The 18,457-nt window shown below is 36.2% G+C and overlaps 10 protein-coding genes across 10 annotated transcripts; 5 read left to right on the top strand and 5 right to left on the bottom strand.

Moving 5' to 3' along the window:
• Positions 1 to 5: 5 nt before the first annotated feature.
• On the top strand, positions 6 to 1,212 carry FDP41_010494 (uncharacterized protein; the record flags this gene model as incomplete). Its single annotated transcript, XM_044700798.1, has 2 exons — positions 6 to 303; positions 500 to 1,212. The coding sequence occupies 2 exons, from the start codon at positions 6 to 8 to the stop codon at positions 1,210 to 1,212; spliced, it is 1,011 nt and encodes a 336-aa protein (XP_044568142.1).
• Positions 1,213 to 1,500: 288 nt separating this feature from the next.
• Positions 1,501 to 4,041, bottom strand: FDP41_010493 (uncharacterized protein; the record flags this gene model as incomplete). The annotated part of the gene is made up of 1 exon (XM_044700797.1): positions 1,501 to 4,041. The coding sequence occupies one exon, from the start codon at positions 4,039 to 4,041 to the stop codon at positions 1,501 to 1,503; it is 2,541 nt and encodes an 846-aa protein (XP_044568141.1).
• Positions 4,042 to 4,178: 137 nt separating this feature from the next.
• Positions 4,179 to 5,678, bottom strand: FDP41_010492 (uncharacterized protein; the record flags this gene model as incomplete). The annotated part of the gene is made up of 1 exon (XM_044700796.1): positions 4,179 to 5,678. The coding sequence occupies one exon, from the start codon at positions 5,676 to 5,678 to the stop codon at positions 4,179 to 4,181; it is 1,500 nt and encodes a 499-aa protein (XP_044568140.1).
• Positions 5,679 to 5,853: 175 nt separating this feature from the next.
• On the top strand, positions 5,854 to 6,627 carry FDP41_010491 (uncharacterized protein; the record flags this gene model as incomplete). Its single annotated transcript, XM_044700795.1, has 1 exon — positions 5,854 to 6,627. The coding sequence occupies one exon, from the start codon at positions 5,854 to 5,856 to the stop codon at positions 6,625 to 6,627; it is 774 nt and encodes a 257-aa protein (XP_044568139.1).
• Positions 6,628 to 6,762: 135 nt separating this feature from the next.
• Positions 6,763 to 9,318, bottom strand: FDP41_010490 (uncharacterized protein; the record flags this gene model as incomplete). The annotated part of the gene is made up of 1 exon (XM_044700794.1): positions 6,763 to 9,318. One exon carries the CDS (start codon positions 9,316 to 9,318, stop codon positions 6,763 to 6,765), a length of 2,556 nt encoding a protein of 851 aa, XP_044568138.1.
• A 552-nt stretch (positions 9,319 to 9,870) lies between these two features.
• FDP41_010489 (uncharacterized protein) lies at positions 9,871 to 11,805 on the bottom strand (the record flags this gene model as incomplete). Its single annotated transcript, XM_044700792.1, has 5 exons — positions 9,871 to 10,062; positions 10,169 to 10,509; positions 10,666 to 10,863; positions 10,990 to 11,246; positions 11,471 to 11,805. 5 exons carry the CDS (start codon positions 11,803 to 11,805, stop codon positions 9,871 to 9,873), a joined length of 1,323 nt encoding a protein of 440 aa, XP_044568137.1.
• A 1,034-nt stretch (positions 11,806 to 12,839) lies between these two features.
• Positions 12,840 to 13,277, top strand: FDP41_010488 (uncharacterized protein; the record flags this gene model as incomplete). The annotated part of the gene is made up of 1 exon (XM_044700791.1): positions 12,840 to 13,277. The coding sequence occupies one exon, from the start codon at positions 12,840 to 12,842 to the stop codon at positions 13,275 to 13,277; it is 438 nt and encodes a 145-aa protein (XP_044568136.1).
• A 559-nt stretch (positions 13,278 to 13,836) lies between these two features.
• Positions 13,837 to 15,599, top strand: FDP41_010487 (uncharacterized protein; the record flags this gene model as incomplete). The annotated part of the gene is made up of 3 exons (XM_044700790.1): positions 13,837 to 13,959; positions 14,018 to 14,427; positions 14,507 to 15,599. The coding sequence occupies 3 exons, from the start codon at positions 13,837 to 13,839 to the stop codon at positions 15,597 to 15,599; spliced, it is 1,626 nt and encodes a 541-aa protein (XP_044568135.1).
• Positions 15,600 to 15,910: 311 nt separating this feature from the next.
• FDP41_010486 (uncharacterized protein) lies at positions 15,911 to 17,506 on the top strand (the record flags this gene model as incomplete). The annotated part of the gene is made up of 1 exon (XM_044700789.1): positions 15,911 to 17,506. One exon carries the CDS (start codon positions 15,911 to 15,913, stop codon positions 17,504 to 17,506), a length of 1,596 nt encoding a protein of 531 aa, XP_044568134.1.
• A 239-nt stretch (positions 17,507 to 17,745) lies between these two features.
• On the bottom strand, positions 17,746 to 18,210 carry FDP41_010485 (uncharacterized protein; the record flags this gene model as incomplete). The annotated part of the gene is made up of 1 exon (XM_044700788.1): positions 17,746 to 18,210. The coding sequence occupies one exon, from the start codon at positions 18,208 to 18,210 to the stop codon at positions 17,746 to 17,748; it is 465 nt and encodes a 154-aa protein (XP_044568133.1).
• Positions 18,211 to 18,457: the final 247 nt, after the last annotated feature.

The raw sequence follows: 18,457 nt of genomic DNA, 5'->3' as shown, positions 1-18,457 counted from the left end.
TCATTATGTCTTCCCCGAGAGCATCAACAGCAGCAGTAAATACAAATTTGGGTTTATTATGGAGAGCCATGATTGTTGGCCTCTGTTTAATGGTTTTCTCCGTACTTTTCGTATCGGCCGATGATAACTCAGCAGAAGTGAACATTCCTCCCTATAAAGAGTATCATGTGGATTTGGAATTTTTGCAACCGAGTCAAAGTTCTTGCACGACCTATGTGTTTCCAGGAGTTTCCTATTGCAATTTTATCTTTAATCAATATATTACTGTAGATATGCCTCCAATGAATCCATCCGATAAGCAAGGTAGGTTGTTGTGAGTGAATGAGCTCATCCATGGTTGTTGATTACAATGTAATGGATATTTAATTGTTGTTGTTGGATAACAATAATAATATTATTATTTCACACGTCCATACACACTTGTGTGATAATTATCACCCCATATGGTTTCACAATTTTACTTTTCCAATGTTTCACACCCCCACATGATGCTGAACAGGTTCCGATGGAGTTCAAGTTTTCATTACACCAAAACTTCCAGTATCATCAATTCCATCCTACAAGTATCTCTCTCCAAAGCATATTAATTATCACAATGGCACTCAGGTGGAAGATATTTTCGATGTGGAACCAGAAATTATTACCTATGATAATTCTGTTTATCCTCCTGTCAAACTTTCACAGCTCAAGTTTAACTATTACAGGAATTATACAAATCCACAACGATTTGAAATTTCAATTCAAGTTATGGGAATGATCAAGTATTTGACAAATAGTACTGTGAGAGATTCTGGAAATCGTACAGAAATTAATACTCTTGAATTTCCACTTGTCACTAATTACACTGTCCCATTTGTTAACGAGAGCGGTGTTGTGGCGTCTGTTCATTTCCCTTATCAGGGACTTAAAAGTTCAGGAATTAATATCGTTTCACCATCCAAGTATAACATTTTTGCAATTAATGGAACTCTGATTTATCACTTCTCTCAATCAGCAGAAGAAATTGTGACAGAGGGTGCCATGTCACCATTCAGTGTGAGGTTTTTATCACAATATCCAAAATGTGATGTCATGTTGACACCTACAATTGCCATGTGGGCCACAACAGGAACCATTTCAGTCTTGACACTACTTGTGGTTTCTGTGAAAGGAGTGATTCAAATATTCCAAACAAAGAGTAGACGAGATGGGTACAATCCTCAGTCAGATTAAACACTCCATGATTTTTCATGCTACTGACTGTCTATTAAGAACATGTATGTGAGAAAACTCACAGAATTTATTTATTTCATAAATACAGTCCTTATATTCTGAAAAGTTCCTTATAATATGTTACCAAAAAAATTAGTATATCGCTAATGAATAAGGAGTAGTGGTACGTATTACTTTGCCGCTGAAGCTCTCACTTAAACTTAACCTTGCTGTGAAAAACTCAACATCCATCTTGATAATTGAGGTCTACTCATTTGCTCACTATAAACTTGTGTCTCTGAATTATTTTTACTCCATTTGGGAATAATAAGTAGATGGTGATGAGGTGGAATGATTGTTTAACATATGATGAATCTCAATCTTTTCAATTTGGATCTCATTAGTCTCATCGAGATGACTAGCTCTATTCTTCTTCCATCTTCTTTTGAGGCACAAATTCCGTACTTTCACAATAATGGGCTTTAACATTTGTTTCCAAATTCCATCCACATACAGCATTGTAAGTGTTTCTTTATCGTGCAACAAATACACGACATAGATTTCAAATAAATCTGACAGGACGAAACCAAACAAAGTAGATCCAAAGAAAACCAGAGCTGTCACCGAGTCATATCCAAAATAAAGTGTCACCACCGAGAGAAGTGCTGGAATTAGTTGACTAATGGACATGATTAAATATTTGGTTGATATTGAAATGTAATTGGTTTTTCTAAACGAGACATCGGACGCTTTCTTCATTTGTTTGCTAATAAGCATGGACAAGATAATAAATCCTAAATTTGTAAAAACTGGAGGTAATGCCACAAGAGTTAAAATTAAAGGAATTAAAACATCACCTGCTGAACTACTTGCAAGTCGATAGGATTGTTGTTGCTCGTAAAAAACACTGGGGCTTGTGAGTAAAATGATCGTTATCACAAATATTCCTAACGTATTAATAATAAGAAGTGAATAACTTAAAATGATGAGTGCTACTGAGCTCTTAAATAGCTTGGCTTTTGTGAAATCTTGAATAGGTTCACTATTTCTTATTTTAGATCTTGGGTCATCATTATTCTGTAGCAAGGCATAGAGTTTCAATTTTTCGTACAATTGATTCCATGATATCAAAACTGGAACAAACACATATTCAAATCCAAGAGAATCCATAACGTGTCGAATTAATTCAAACACAAACATCATGCTTGGTTTGTCAGATAATAATTCTGGATCTGGAATGCTTAAAAAAGTGACAAATGCCAATCGAGTGAACCAAAGAGGAACAACTGACACTAGTTTTAGCATGAGTTGAATATCCTTATAGAAATATCGACCTCTCTTGAAAATTTCATATGCGAGAGGTAATACTAAAACTGTGAAAATCACAATAAAAAGAAGACCTTCTGCTATAGCCTCAATATGGTATTCCTTAAACTTCAAATAAAAAGGAAAAATAAAACTCGAAAGAGTGTCACATCGAGACGCATATTGATCAAAATCGTAACAATAGCATAAAAATGGATTTCCAGAAAATTGCAAATACTGATCCAATGCCAGTGAAGGGTAAAATATTGGAAAACCTCTCTTTCCCAAACAAGTTCTTTCTGCTGCTCTTGTTGGGTAATTCACCATGAATGGACATTTCAAATCACGTGTTTTTTTTCTAAAGTTTGATTGAGACGTGCAATATTGACATCGATTTGCAATTGCAGAGAGAATATAGAGATCATTATAAAAATTTGTTCTCTCAGTTGTGTTTGTATAAATGGAATGAAAATGGAGTTGTCGTAAATAATCCTTGAATGGATCCATCAATATAGTGCGTTGTGAGTTCTGGTGGAGGTTATTTTGTGAGTAATATTGACAAAAGAATTGTTCACATGATTGAAAATCAACAGATCCCACCAATCGTAGTAACCTATTGGTGTCACTCAACCGCATTAATTTTTCCTTAAATAGTGCATCATCTTTTTCACAAATATCAAAATTAGTATTTTCTGCATGAACGACTTGAAAAACACTCATAATGGGATAAAACAAGTGTTCTCCTTCAACAAATAAATTTCTTTTTTCTTGCTCAATTTGTTCCATCACTTGTCGATAATAAATTCCAAAATTTGAGCGTTTCACATCAGCATGAGATTGAAAATACATAATTTTCTCACATTCCACTTTTCCTATCGTAGGAGCCATTAATCGATCATTAAAAAAGTTGTCGTATTGGTTGATCCCTAAAGTATCATTTAAAACATATGGATATAGAGTTTCATATCGAATGGTGCTTTGCGTAAAGTTTGTCACGTAGGAACAATTTTGCCACAATTTGGATGCATCTGAGAGAACACGTGGTCCAGTGTTGATGGATTGAAATTTCCATGTGTGTGCTATTTTCTTGAGTGCAACGTTCATTAAGGTCTCTGCGGAATTTTGTTGTCCATCATCATCATCATTTTGTTTATGATGAGAATCATGATGAAACGCTTTCCAACTATTGAAAAATATCATGGTGGTTCCGATCACACCAATCATGATGAAAAAAGTAGAGAGAATGATCGGGAATAAAAAGGAAGTTTCTGTGGTGCTATTGTTGTTGTGGTGGTGATTATTATGGTTAGAATGAGGAATAAAGCCTTTTGTCAAGTGATGGCATTCGTGTTTTGTTTCAAGTTCAAAAGAAGAAACGCGGAAAATGTTCGAATCTGAATGAAAGAGTTGTTCCTTCTTTTCTTCATCCTCCTCGTATTCCTTCTCTCGGACGCTCGTTGAAAATGGCGGTGATGAAGATAACGACTGAGCGTTCAAAAAACGTTGAAATTCCACAAGAGTCGAACCTTCTTCCGGTTTCTCCATTTTTTATTTTTTTGGAACTTTTCCAGTTTTTACTGACCTAATTGACCTAATCGAACAAAAGAAAATGATATCCTCTTCTTATGAGAAAATCATCAGTTGCATCTTGCATGCTATATCCTCTTATGAGGAAATGCATACTAGTTCACAAAATTTTGTGAAATGACAATTTCTGTGAAATTAAACAAGTGATAAAAATCACAAGTAATGACATTGAGGAGTGTGGTGTTGTAATCTTGAGAAATCCATTTTGGTAATTGTTGAGCGACTATATAGGAGAGATCTAACACAGAATACGGTCGTTTTGTAAATCCATTGACAAAATCTAAAATTCCTGGAGTTAATACGAGTTGTAAATTTAAAAAGTGATGCATCACTTGTTGTCTCTCCACTAAAACTTGAACATTATATTCATTTAAATAATCAATATTAGTAGTATCGGCCCAAGTATAATCAATCTGTGAGCTATTCCACAAATAATTGGTGACAGATTTAGGAATGACATTTTCACTATAGAACGCATAAATTCGTTTCGAAGTATTCCATAAATGTTCCAATTTTGTTTGTAGTTCAAATTGTGAAGGTTGAATGAGTAAATGATTGAGAGTGTTTGCAATATACATGGCAAAAAATTCATGATCTTCTGCATTCATACCATAAAAATGATTAAAATCCAAGACGATAAATTCATAAGGAGAAATATTGGTCAAAAAATCCACCACTTGTTCTAATACTTCTGAAATGTAGGATCCAAAATAATTGTGACAAGATTTGAATCGATTTTGAATGAAAGGTTCTCTTTCATCTTTGCAAATTCTAATATCGAAATATCGAATGCCATGCATTAATTGTTGAGTGACATGACAACTCTGAGTGTTGGCCCATGGAACCATAATCATGTACATGAACGGCTTTGAAACAAATGGAAGATTAAACAATTTTAAAAGCATCGAATCAATGTCATTTGAAAACAAGAGTGATGATCGATTATTATAAAAATTAATATCATAGGTGAGAGAATCATGCGTTCCAGGAAGTAACACTTGATTGAGTGTCTTATTTTTGAGTTCATTGTAATGATCGGCCATCCACCGAACTGTCCAGTGTGTGGAATTGACCACTTCACACAAAGAACTAAGATTTTTTTGTGACAAGACCTGAATGATGGATTGTTTCAAATACCAAGGCAGTGTCGTTGAGGAGGAAGAAGAAGAAGAACTAATGCTACTACTACTACTACGACCAGCATTCGTCGACATGGTAGTGGTGGATGAATTTAGTGTTCCATCAGAAGTGGTGGCAACTGCAGAGATTGGCCAATGATCATGAAAACGATCCACCATTAATAAATTTTTCAATGATGGTCTCCGAGTGTGAAATTTCAGTCTTTCATGAATGTTTTGATCTCGTTGTTGAATTTTGGAAAAGAGAGACGAGGAAGAGAAAGAATTCGTAGCAGTGGTGAGATATTGTTCGATCCAATCCAAGACGAATGTGGTCGCTGAATTGGTTCGGAATGAATACATCCATGTCATGAAGAGTGGTGCAACAAGGAGAATGAAGAGGATGAAGTGACATGGATTCAATGGACAGCATTTGAACTTTGTTTTTTGGTCGTTCGTCAAATTGAGTGATGCCATTTTTTTTGAGGTTTCAAATGAAAATGGAAAAAGTAAACTATTGTTACTTTCAGAATCATCAAATACAGCAAGGATAGTATTGAATTGCGAGAAGTGAAATCAATTTAAATAATTATAATAAAAAGTAAATTCAGAAGAGAAATTTATGAATTTTTTGTTTTTTGAAAAGAAAAATATGTCTCAACAATCATCATCATCGTTGTCATCTTCTTCATCAAATAGTAGTATTAGTGGAGATGAGGATTTATATCTTCGTTCTTTATTTGCTCATAATTCACCTGATGCATGTTCTGGATTATTCCGAGGTGCTCAACAAGAAAAACAATTAAAAGGAGTGGAAGGAGGATTTCATACACTCTATGTCGGATGTTTATTGAAAATGTTAACCAAGCCATCGGATCCACTTAATTATTGTTTACCATCGTTTATAAAAGTTCCACAAAATCCAATTGAAAATTCATCTGATAATAATAATACGGATCAAAAGACAGAAGCAAAAATTGATGATGAATTATCAATAACAAAATTAAAGAAAGTTAATGAGTGCATCGGAATGGACATTCAAACAACCGCACATTATCTTGAAGAACTGGAAAGAGTAGTTTCTCGGAAACCAGCTCAAGCTCTTTCTCATCTGAACAGAATTAGTTCTATTAAAAATAATTTGCAATTAGAGGAATCGGACTCGGTGGATGCTATTCGGAATAAGGTTCGAAGTGCTGTTGAAATGAATTGTGCCGAAACTTTTAATGAAATTGAAACAGCTCAGTCACTGGATAGTCAAGCCTACTCCATGTTTAAAGCTCACCTTTGTTTATTTGGCTCTGTTTGCAAAAGACAATTCCAAAATTGTGTCACTACACATACTTCACATAGGTCATTTGCCAAATGCCTGGAGAATGCCGAACAGATGAAATGTTTCAAGCTTTACAAAGATGTTGACTTTTAAAATGTTTAGCAAAACAACAGATTTTGCCATTGTTTTTGATATTGATGGTGTTGTTGAATATCATATGATTTGGCTAAAGAATGAAAATAAACTAATAGTCATTGGTTTTTTAATAAATAATTTTGAGTGACACATTTACAATTCATCCTTCTGCTTTTGCTCATTTGTTGATTGTTGTTCCTGCGAGTTGGCAGTATTTTCCTCAGTCTTTGTCTCTTCGTTTGTGGAAGGTATGGTGGTTTCATTTGTTTCATTTGTTGCAGGTTTTTCAGGTTTTGGAACAGGTTTCTTGGACAACAAGAAGGCCCGTTCAGAAACCTTGCCACATTGCTTCTTGATATCTTTTGCACGAACAGTTGGTGCTTCATAAAGTGGGGATCTATCTTGCTTGGCGAGAATTGAAGTAATGTTCATCTCTGTTTCCTTGTTAAATTGGTGAAGCTCGTTCAACTCATCCTCAGTAATATGCTTTTGATTTTCTCTCATATAATGAATTGCATAGTTTGTGGCATTGAAAACACTCTTACAATAGCTGAGAGCTTCTTTTCTTCCCTTGTGCTCGCGCCATCTATCTTGAATAGGATCAGTCAAATCAGTGAGAAGTTTGAGCTTGGATGTAAAGAGATCAACTCGAGATGGCTCCACAACTCCCTCTTCGTCATTCTCGCCGAGCCATACTTCAAGCTCATCAATGACAGTGTTAATTTCATCCCTTTCTTTGGTTGTGAAAAAACCCTTGTAGTCTGGGTTGTCAAGCAACTTCTCTCTGGTTGAGTACAGAGCAGATTCCAAATTATTTCTAGCTGCAGAAATTCTTCTCTTCAATGCTTCAAAATCTTCCACGTTTTTCACCTTTTCTCGAGATGCCTTTAATTGTTCTGGAGTGAGTGGCTTGATCACGGAAATATCAATAAACTTGACATCGAGGGCAACCTTGGTCACTCTGGTGTCTTTCTTGTAGACTGGTTCAGTTTTGGTTTCATTCGAAGTAGTGGTGTTATTGCTTTCAACTCTCACGGTAATTGTTTCCTCGAGAATGGCATTGACTGAGTCTAACTCGACCAAACCAAACTTGTTCACCTTAAATGTTGCCTTAACCTTCTTTTTCTTTCCACGTTCATCTTCAAAGGTCCAATTCGACATGGCTTTGGTAACTCCAGTGATTTCATAAGTGGCAAAGGCAGCATGTTCTGTTGAGTAACCAGATGGAAGGTACTCTGAGGCATATTTGAGAGTAATTGTGAAATCTTCAGTTCTTGGAACAGTGATTGTCTTCTTTGCATCAATTTCGTCTTTGTGGTTGAAAAGGTTAATTTCTTTGTCGTTGCCTGATAACAAGAAATCAACTTTGTGTGGAACGGTATCAAAAATTTTGAATGCAGTAACCTTAAATGATGGAGAGAGCATGGCACCATAGAAGCTGGAACCCATAGCTATGGCCTCGTCAGCGTTAAGACTGTATCCCACCATCAACTTGGATCCTACAAATTTAGAAATTCTATCTTGAACTGCTGGAATTCTAGAAGAGCCTCCCGACATTTCAAAAGCATCAATATCATCCAATGTCAAGTTGGCTACTGACAAGGCAGCAGTAATAGGTTTAGTCAATCTATTGAGTAACTGTTCACTCAACTTTTCAAATTCTTCCCTGGTAATTTTGATTGACAAATCTCTATCATTGTACAAGTTTTCAATCGATAGATAGGCATCATTATTTGCACTAAGGATATGTTTGATTTTTTGGGATTCTTCGACAAGTCTTGTGAGTGGTCGAACTTCTTTTCTAGGATCCGACTTGTGCTTATCAATGAACTTTTCAGCAAAAAAATCTGCCAAAACATTATCAAAATGGGAACCACCCAAATTTTCGTCAGATGCAAAACCCAAAATCTTGATATTTCCAAGTGAAGTCTTCTCTTTGCTTTGGGTATATTCAGCAATACTCACGGTAGTGCTAACTGAGCCAATGTCGTAGAACAATGCGACGTGGCGTGGCTTGGTCAATTCCTTAATTATTTTAGCACTCTTAATTCCGTATTGTAAAGCTGTAGCAGTATGGTCATGCATTAAAGCTAATATTTTGATATTAGCAATGGAGGCGGAGTCTAAAATAGCCTGTCGTTGGGCCCTTGTGAAAAAATGTGGAATTGACACAATGGCATCCGTGACAGCTGCTGTCTTTCCGTCATCTGCTAATTGTTTGATATACAAGAAAATCATGGAAAGAAGCTCTTCAGGTGAATAGGTTGCATCATTTGAAAATTTAACATCTACTGTCCCTCTCTCTTCATTCTTCACTAGCGAAACTGGAACCTTCAATTCATTGTAGCGACGAGAAACTTCGTTGAGTTCCAAGTCATAGCTCTTGCCAAGTGCAAAATTCAAAAAGCGCAACATTTTGTCAGGAAAACGAGCAACCATGGTATAACCAGCCTCTCCGATGTACCTATCTTTTCCTCTAAAACCAATAATATTTGAAGTTTTACGTTTGGATTGCTCATTGAGCACCAAATCAATTGGCGAGCCCGACTTGGCAATACCAACTTTCAACCATCTCGAGCCAAGATCAATTCCTACTATTGGACCTTGATGGGATGGTTCGACCAGGATGTATGACAAAATTATAACAAATAATGCTACGGAAATCAATGTACCCACTCCGGAGCTCCGTGGTGTTGTAAAGCCGAACATCATCCTACACAAAAATCAATCCGATGATGATAGTTAGATGCGAGACGAAGGATCTAGAAGGCGACGACAAGAGCTGGAAGAATGTTGTATTTTTTTTACAAATTGAAAAAAACTCGCGTGTTCCGAAGTGTGGAGGAAACACGTGTCCCGTCGTGATGACTCATGGATAATGGTCTTGGAAACAAGGTTAATAAATGTCGTTCTAAAACATTTTCAGTCCTCATCAAACTCTTGGAAATAAAGCAATTGTATCATCTCAAACCATGAATTGAAGGTTCATTTTGCAATGCTTGAAAATTGTGTCAATTGACTTGATCTGTATTATGATGAGGAATCAACAACAACCTGAATGCCAGGAGCATCATGTGAGGGCATCAATTTGATAAGCGACAAAAACCTTCTTGATCAATTTTTAGAGAACCACATGTCTCAGTATTCTTCAATTCATTGTTGTATGGTGGATAAATCCACATTAAAGACGAACGTATATAAGTCAGTTTATTGTAAATCCAGACAACAATAAATCAGTTAACTAAGGAAACTTTTGATTCATTAATAGGTGAAAGTGATCATTCCTGTGGTCAAGCCTGCTCCGGTTCCAATCATAAACACATTGTCTCCTCTTTTAATTCTTCCATCGTGAATGCCTTCGTAGAGAGCCATTGGAATACTTGCAGAAATGGTGTTTCCAAACTTTTCCAATGTTTTGACAATTTTTTCAGAAGGCCATCCTAACACATCCGACTTTTAAATTAAGGATAAAAATTAAGGATTCATTCACATTGACACAAATATTACGTGAAGAGCATGAAAGTATGTATACTTAAAAAACCATATAAATGAAACCTACCATCACATGGAATGCTGCATAACTTGCCTGATGAGGAACAACCCAATCAATTCCTTCCAAATTTCCACTCGAAAGACCAGGTTGATAGTCTTCCATCACTCGAATCATCCGTGACGCAGTAAATTCTAAAATCTTTTTTCCATTCATATCAAAATACATGTAATTGGATGGTGTATAGACATGATTGGGATGAAATTCACTTCCTCCAGATCGAATCGATGTGTAGTCAGCTCCATCACTGTAAGTGGAAAATAAATATTTTGAGAGTCTACTCTTTTCACCAGGTTTCGATCGAGTCAACACAACAGCAGCTGCACCATCTCCAATTAATCCTCCAGCATCTACAAGATTTTTCAATGACAAGATTACGGGAAATTCCAATTTCCATTAGTATTAAATAGTGTGACATCATAGATCAGTTCCATTGAATTGTTAAATAATAATACATGATTTTTCAAATATGAAATTCGTTTTCATCCTTAAACACAAATACCTACGTGGATTTTCCTCAAAATTTAATCCAACCGTACTAATCTCAGCAGAAACAATTAAAATCGTTTGATACATTCCACTTGCAATTAATCCTGCACACATGTGAAAAGCACTCATAAAAGACAAACAAGTCGAGTGAATCGATAATGAGGGCTTTCCACTCTCACTCAAACCTAGTTCTTTGTGTAAAAAACATGAAGTGTCTATATGATAATTTGTGCAAGGATGGTGAGTTGGTTTTTGAAACATTTTCACACAAAGTAATATCATGATTGGTTGTATCAATATCAATGCATCCATTCACTCGTTACATGACAACACTCACTTACCTGGAATGGTTCTTTGAGGTGTACCCGATGCATTCACAATGAGATCAATATCATCTGTGGTCATTTCAGCATTTTTCAAAGCTTCCAAAGCTGCCTGAGCACCCATCCATGAAATAGTCACTTCCTTTTCTTTCAATTCTTGAGCTTGTTTAGAGGAGGAGGTGATATTCATTTCCTCTTTGGAAAGAAATTGTTCAACATTCTTGGCAAATTTCTGTTTTCTAACTTTTAACACATGTTGAACGCTGTTGGCCCATCTGTGATTTTTTTCAAAAGAGCATGTTCATCCAATAATGGTATTGAAATGGTATAGAAGAAGAATTGGCATTATTCATCCCATTTCAATCATGTCGTTGTTCAACAATGATGACACGACAACAACGATGATGATGATACCATTCAAATTCAATCAAATTGATTGCAACATTGAATAATCGTTTTAAGATGCTCAACAACACACACATACGAGCAAGCAACTTACCTTCTCTCTTTAATTCCGGTCGTTTTCTCAGTGAAACCTTTTGGTTTTCCACACAAAATATCAATGGTGCTACTCGGAACAATATGTGGAGGAAGATAACGGCCAATGCCAGCAATTTTCACGGGCAGCGAGACTTGTTTTGGAACTAATCGGATGTGCTGATCGGAGTCTTCACCCTCTTCTAATGGTTCATTCTTCATGTTTTGAGTGGTCGTGGTAGATTTTGTGGTTGGACCCGAACAATGATTCCATTCCATCGGAGTGGTGGAGGTAGAAATATGATGAGAATGGATATTATTATTATTATTTTGAGGGAAGAGATGTTGTAACAACATTTGGCTTCTTCTCATGCTACAATGATGAAGAGTATGGATACTGGTTGTTGGGTCATCATCACCACACGGAAAATAATTGTTGGAATGATTCATTTTGATTTCCAAGTGTCGTTTTTTTGACGAAATTAATGTGCGATCCACGAAGAAATGCACTAAACCTGTAGGTTGGTGTTGATGAATGTCTTTCACTGGGTTTCTTATTCCCCAAGTTCGACAAGGTTGCGCTTGAGTTTCTAAACACATTCAGTTTATTTATTGTCTTGCTTTGTTGCAGATGAAAACATTGCCGAAAGGGGAAGGACGTCCTAAAAAAATGAAGGCGAAATCCTTTGACACCATCATCATGAAAGTGGATGGCCAATCAGATATGAATATTACCTCAATACTCATCAAAGAAGAAATTTGGGAAATAAATTATTTTATTATGATTCACGTGTAGAGAAATATCATGTTGGGAAATTTGTACACTTTAGAGATTCATAGGATGCCAAAGTTGCAACTGGAATGATGTTATCGATAACAATCTCAGTCTAAAAAGAAATTACATCATTCTCGTTTGGTGTTCGAAAGGTTTATTGAAGCTGAAACATCTTTTAAATTTGCAAATAAGGGTGGAGCTTATCAACTGTTATTAGATTGCATACATCCAATCGAAATAGACTCTTTTAAAGGAGATGAAAGTGAATTTTTTCGTATCAATACCAAATATCACAAATTATTACAATTATCAGCTCTTTATGGCTTCAAGATGAATGTGTAAGTTTAAAACTAATTTGCAAAGTTTTGAACAAGAAAATAAGAAATGCCTCAATGAGCAATATCATTAATCATTCAGAAACCTTCTCTAAGGAAGTAAGCGAGATATTAGAGAGTAGTATTAAACCTGAAAACTTTACTGTGTTCGAATTACAAAACAATGAATCCTTCCACAACATTAGGGTAAAATTTGGACATGAAGATAAAGATGTGCTCATCCAGATTTTTTGAAAGTTGTGGCTATTATAAAAATGTTTCATAATACATTGCTCCAAAATATGAAACCCTCTGAAAACCATGTATCCGAGATCGAGGATTTGGTAACTTATGGATTATTGACAGAAAAGAAATTTGTTCGCGTGATTGGAATTAAGGCGTTTTTTCCAGAAAAACAACTATCTGTCAGTTCTGATTTTTCAAAAGGCGATAAGCTGGTTATTGGTTGGCACAAAACAACAGACACATTATTGAAAACAACCATTACACTGAAAGAGTATCTTTTCGAAATAAGTACCATGACGGGTCAAAATAATATTCCAAAAGATATTTTCTTAGGTGTGATTGTTCATTCCTCTCAACCAGTTTTTGTTAAGATTTTCCATACGGATAGACCCAAACTACCCTTCGGTAATATATTTCTTCCGATTGAAAAAGTGGAAAAGAAGGCCTTGCCCTCAATACATGGAGATATCACTCCAAGGAAAGGAATTGAATAGCATTGCAAAAACAAGATCACACGCAGAGAAGATGCATATTATCATCCAATTACTTTTAGAAATTGATAACATTCACGCAAAAAAAAATTATTCATTTTGCTCTCTTTACGGCATATTGATACAATCAACTGCTGGAAGATCGAGTCATAATCTCGAGTGTCAACTGTTTGAGTAATTGTGAAAATAAGAGGAAAAGTGAGAACACAGGTCACCAAGGTTATAACAACCTGAATCAAAGAAAGTCAAAAAGTAGCCCTATCCAAGTCATTCAAAAGTCCCTTAGATGATTTCAATTAATTAAGAGAATTCTCATGACTGCAGTTGTTTTGAGATGCAGTCAACTGAATCCTTTAGCATCGATGTGGACTTGGAAAGGATTTCAGTTTATTATACTAGTAACCAAAAACCGTTGTCCAAGATGAAGGTTATTGGTATTGAAGTAAATTCTTCATAATTTTACATCAAACAGAAATCTTTATTAAAAAATTAGGGCTTTTTCATTTACCAGTGTTTGGGTGCAACAACAAAGTTCCCTTCTCTTTTTGAAATTCAAAAAAAAATGAAAGCCAAGTCCACAGAGGCAGCATCATCCTCTTCACTCCTCCTCAACAACTCCATCTCACTCTTGAAGAAGAAGAGAAAAACCACAGCAACAACAACCTCATCATCGGACTCAAAGCAAGTGAGCTCGGAACAGAAAAAAGGCTCTATTAGAAAAATTATCTCAACGATATAACAAGAAGGAAATTGATCCAGAGAATGATGAGGCTACTTTTGAGGATCAACAAGCTCGGAAAAAGTATCAACATGATGACGAGAATGAAAATAGCGCAGATGATGGTGTGAGTGAGAATAGAATTTCAATGCTTCGGTCATTGGATGAATCGCTCACTCAAGGTATATACAAGGGTCACACCATTCGGAAAGAAGACTTGTTTGACGATGGTGATGATTTGAAAGAAATTAAAGAACAAGAAGACTATCTTGAAGAAATTAAACGACTTCAACAATTGCAAGATAGCGACGACGAAGAAGAAAAACGTCACGATAACGAACACATGGAAGAAGACGATGAGGATATCATGCAACAAATTCACGATATTGTGGAAGAAGATTTCAACAATGATGACAATGTTGAATCTTTGAAGAAGTCTAGAATTTTGGAAAAGAAAAAAAGCAACTAGTGTGTTAAATCAAAAATTACTTTACGATCACTTGTTAAAGATTAGAATCTTGTTGCAGAAGCCACTCACGGCTTGTAACAGGCTGCCTCAAAATGATAACTTTTGGGACTTTGTTGAGACGGTCGATGATATTTTAGGAAACAAAAGTTCTACTTCAAATGATACGTCCAAAGAATCCACTGAGAAAAAGGAAGAGAACACTTCAAGTGAGGACATGCAGGAGCAAAATGGCGATACCACTGGAGAGAATTCTGAAAATTTGACAATACCGAAACGTGTTACAGCCTTGCAGAAAGATTTAGTGCACTTGATTGGCGACATGCTTTCACTTCAAAGTGAATTGCAAGAAAAGGGAATGGTTGGAAAGAATTCTGACAGTGACCATAAAATTGATGGCCTATATTTACAAGAATTTTTAAGCCAAAACAAGGAGGGAGATATTTTTGAAAGAATTTGGAACGTTTTGGACGAGTCCAACAAGAGTATTGAAAAATTTAGAAGCGAATCCATCGAACGATGGGCAACAAAAACCAAAATCCAATCGAACGTGGGTGGTAGTTCTTCAAAGTTAAATCTCAAAGTCATCAACACTGGAATCATACAGCAAGTCCAAAATGCATTATCCAATCCAAAAGAGAAGAAGAAACTGGTCAACCGTACCCATGTGAAACAATTCGAAGGTAGTGTTCTTGGAAAGAGAGAACGTGACATAAAATATCATGAAGAAACAGGTTTAGAAGTCGACTCTGAAATTTTCGATGATAAGGACTTTTATCAAGTCTTACTGAAAGATTTAATTTCTGAAGTAGGAGGTGCTAGCTTAGGATCAGAAATTTCATTCCGTAGAGCTCTCTCAAAGAACAAGACGAAAAAGGCACAATACACTGGAAGGACAAAGGGAAAAACCATCCGTTATACGGTGCATAATGAGCTTGTCAACTTTATGGCACCTAATCTTGATAATGAGATTCCAGAATCTGCAACCACTCTCTTTGCAAACTTATTTGGAGGTGACACGGTAGAATTCATCGATGAAGAGGAAGAACAAGTGAATGATCAAGAAGAGGACACAACTTCTTCCAATAATAACCATACCAATGAAGAGAATGGAATGTTGACCGATTCCGACTCTGAATAAATCGATTTCAGCCACTGATTGGATTGTATCCAAGAATTTCGAAATTCGGATCGCTGAATAATCTCTTTCCATCCTTGAACTTCAAGTCCTCATGAGGAGTTGACTTTGTAGTAACAGTAGCATTAAAAAATTGTCCACTCCGAATCATTTGTCATCGACCACCAAAACTTTTATACAAAAAAACGACCACTAGTACTGAAGGAAGCACCAACAACAAGAACGCACTCATTTCTGGAGCTTCTTTTCTCACCTCTTTATCGCTCAACTCTCAAACCTAAAATACACTCTCCTGACAGCTGTCAGTCAATACCATGTCCTCCTTCGAATTGACTAAACATCACCAAGACAACAACATGACCGTCTCGGATTCAAGTCCCACTGTCTCATCATCAGCGGCGGCACCACGTGGTCTCGACCATGCTCCTCATCATCTCCTCTCCGAAATGATGACCAACATTGGCGTGAGTGTTGCCGATCTATCGAAAAAACATGTCGTCCTTCTCATCTTTCTCCGATACTTTGGTTGTGTCTTTTGTCAGAGAAATATTGTTGAAGTGGTGAATTGTCTCTCAAGTTTAATCAAATTCAATTGTGTGCCTGTCTTTGTGCATCAGGAAAGTGAGGAAGAAGCGAATAAATTCTTCTCCGAGGAGGGAATGCCTCAACCTTTGAAAGTGGCTGATCATGAAGAGGAGAAATTACAGAATTCTCATCGATCCAGTGCTGGCTCAATCCATGATGAAGAGAATACCTTGAACAATAATGGAAAAGAGAGTCATCGATTGACTCATCTTCCTCTGCATAGTCGAGCGGAGTTGATGAAAAAGTTTCTCCGAGTTTCCGATCCGGAAGGAAATTATTACTATCAAAAATTTGGAATCAAGACGAGTTCCATGAGTGATTTCTCAGGAAACATCAAGACCATACTCGAGACCATTCGATTGTCCGTCACACAGGGCTACAAGATGAGTTCGAATCTTTCCGAAAGAGCCTCTCGAACTCAATTGGCAGCCACGTTTGTGGTGGCTCATGGTAAGATTGTGAATCAGTATTTTAATGAGACGGCCTATGTCGTGCCAGATGTGTTGGAAATTTTGTTGGATTTGGAAGGAAAATCGAGTGATAATGTATTTGAATTGTTACAACATGTTGAAGAAGAAAAAGTGACATCTGACCTTGAGGAGAACAAAGTTTGTTCATTCATGGATGCATCATCCCATACTAAAGAACACGAAGATCAATCGATTAGTACTTCTAAAAAAGCATCTCCATCCATGGTTTCACATATTAAGGAATTGGAACAAAACTTTCCAACAGCAAAGAATATTCTTGGAGGTACCAATCCATCATTTACCACAATGACCACTGCAACAACTACTGGAACTGCACGAACGACCACAACGATGACAACGACGAACACGAACAAGAAAAAGTACAAAACCAACAAAGAATCTTCCTCCTCATGTCTTTTTCGTGGTTCTCACAACAGAAACTCAACGCAAATGGATCCTTCCAAATTATTAACACTCGAAAAAGTCTTACTGAATGATGACTATCGAAAAGTATTCAAATTATTTGCTGCAAAATTGTATGCAGTGGAGAGTTTATTGTTTTGGGAACAAGCCACACGTTATCAGAACACTTCGAATGAGAAAACAAGAGAAAAAGCAGCTCGAGTGATTATTGACACTTATTTGGATCCAAATTCTCCATTGGAAATTAATACATCATCTACCATGAAACATCTCGTGTTGAATCGATATGAAAAAGAAGGTTGTGTGATTCATTTGTTTGATGAACTCATTCGAAATATGGAATCTGATTCGATCATGGACACGTATTTGAGATTTTTGGAAAGTGATCTTTGTAAAGAAAAAATATTGAAAAACAAATTGAATAAGACATGAGGATGATGATTTTGAATACAAGTCAAGAATATATATGATTGCTTTTATTGAGTAGATGTCTCTTGCATGGAAGAGAGATGGGAGAATATTTTCCATGACCTCTCACCATTAACATAACACGATTGGCACTCACACAACTATTTCAAATTTATTCAAAGAAAGCATGACTACCATGAAATGTTGTTGGCTAAAAAGCCTTTGGAGTATAATGTAGTAGTATTTGGTATTTCTTGTTGTTTTTACTCGACCCCAATGGAACGAGTTTGTTTTTGTTGTTGTTGCTCCATTTTTGGAATATTAATCTTCAACACTCCATTGTCCATATTTGCCTTAATATTATCCAAATCAACATTTTGTGGAAGACGGAATGTTCTCGAGAATTTACCCCATGATCTCTCTGTTCTATGATAGACTTCATTCTCATCGGTCTTTTCAGAATGAGTTTCACCAGAGAAGGTCAATGTTCTATTCTGATCATCCACATCAATACGAATATCTTCCTTTCTCAAGCCAGGTAGATTTGATCTCAGGCAAATAGCTTTATCTGTCTCTGAGATGTCTGTGGCTGGATTGAAGGTGTTCATCATGGTGCCACTGGTGCCCATTAAATCACCTCCAAAACCTGTCCATGGACGCATGAGAGAGGTGCTGAAGAAGGGATCATCGAAAAATGGATCTCCAAAACGATTGTAACGAGACAACATGGTGGTTCGAGGATTTTTTTATGACGTTTCTTGAGTGTATGGAATGCTAAACCTGCACGCTCAATATTAAATTTGGAAATTTGAAAGAAAAAGATTAGTAAATAACCAAATTTGGAAATCAAATTAAACGAATTTCTAAAGGAAGCAACAAGCTTGATTCAAGTGAGATCTATATGAAGAAAAACACCTCCGAAATCCAAGCAATTGTTGATTCCCTATAAAGGAATTTAATAAATCGTCTAGAGAG

This window comes from Naegleria fowleri, assembly GCF_008403515.1.
Source record: "Naegleria fowleri strain ATCC 30894 chromosome Unknown tig6, whole genome shotgun sequence".
In the NCBI taxonomy this organism is placed as follows: domain Eukaryota; phylum Heterolobosea; class Eutetramitea; order Acrasida; family Naegleriidae; genus Naegleria; species Naegleria fowleri.
Note: the sequence above shows the minus strand (reverse complement) of the source record. Positions and strands in the feature narration are given on the sequence as shown.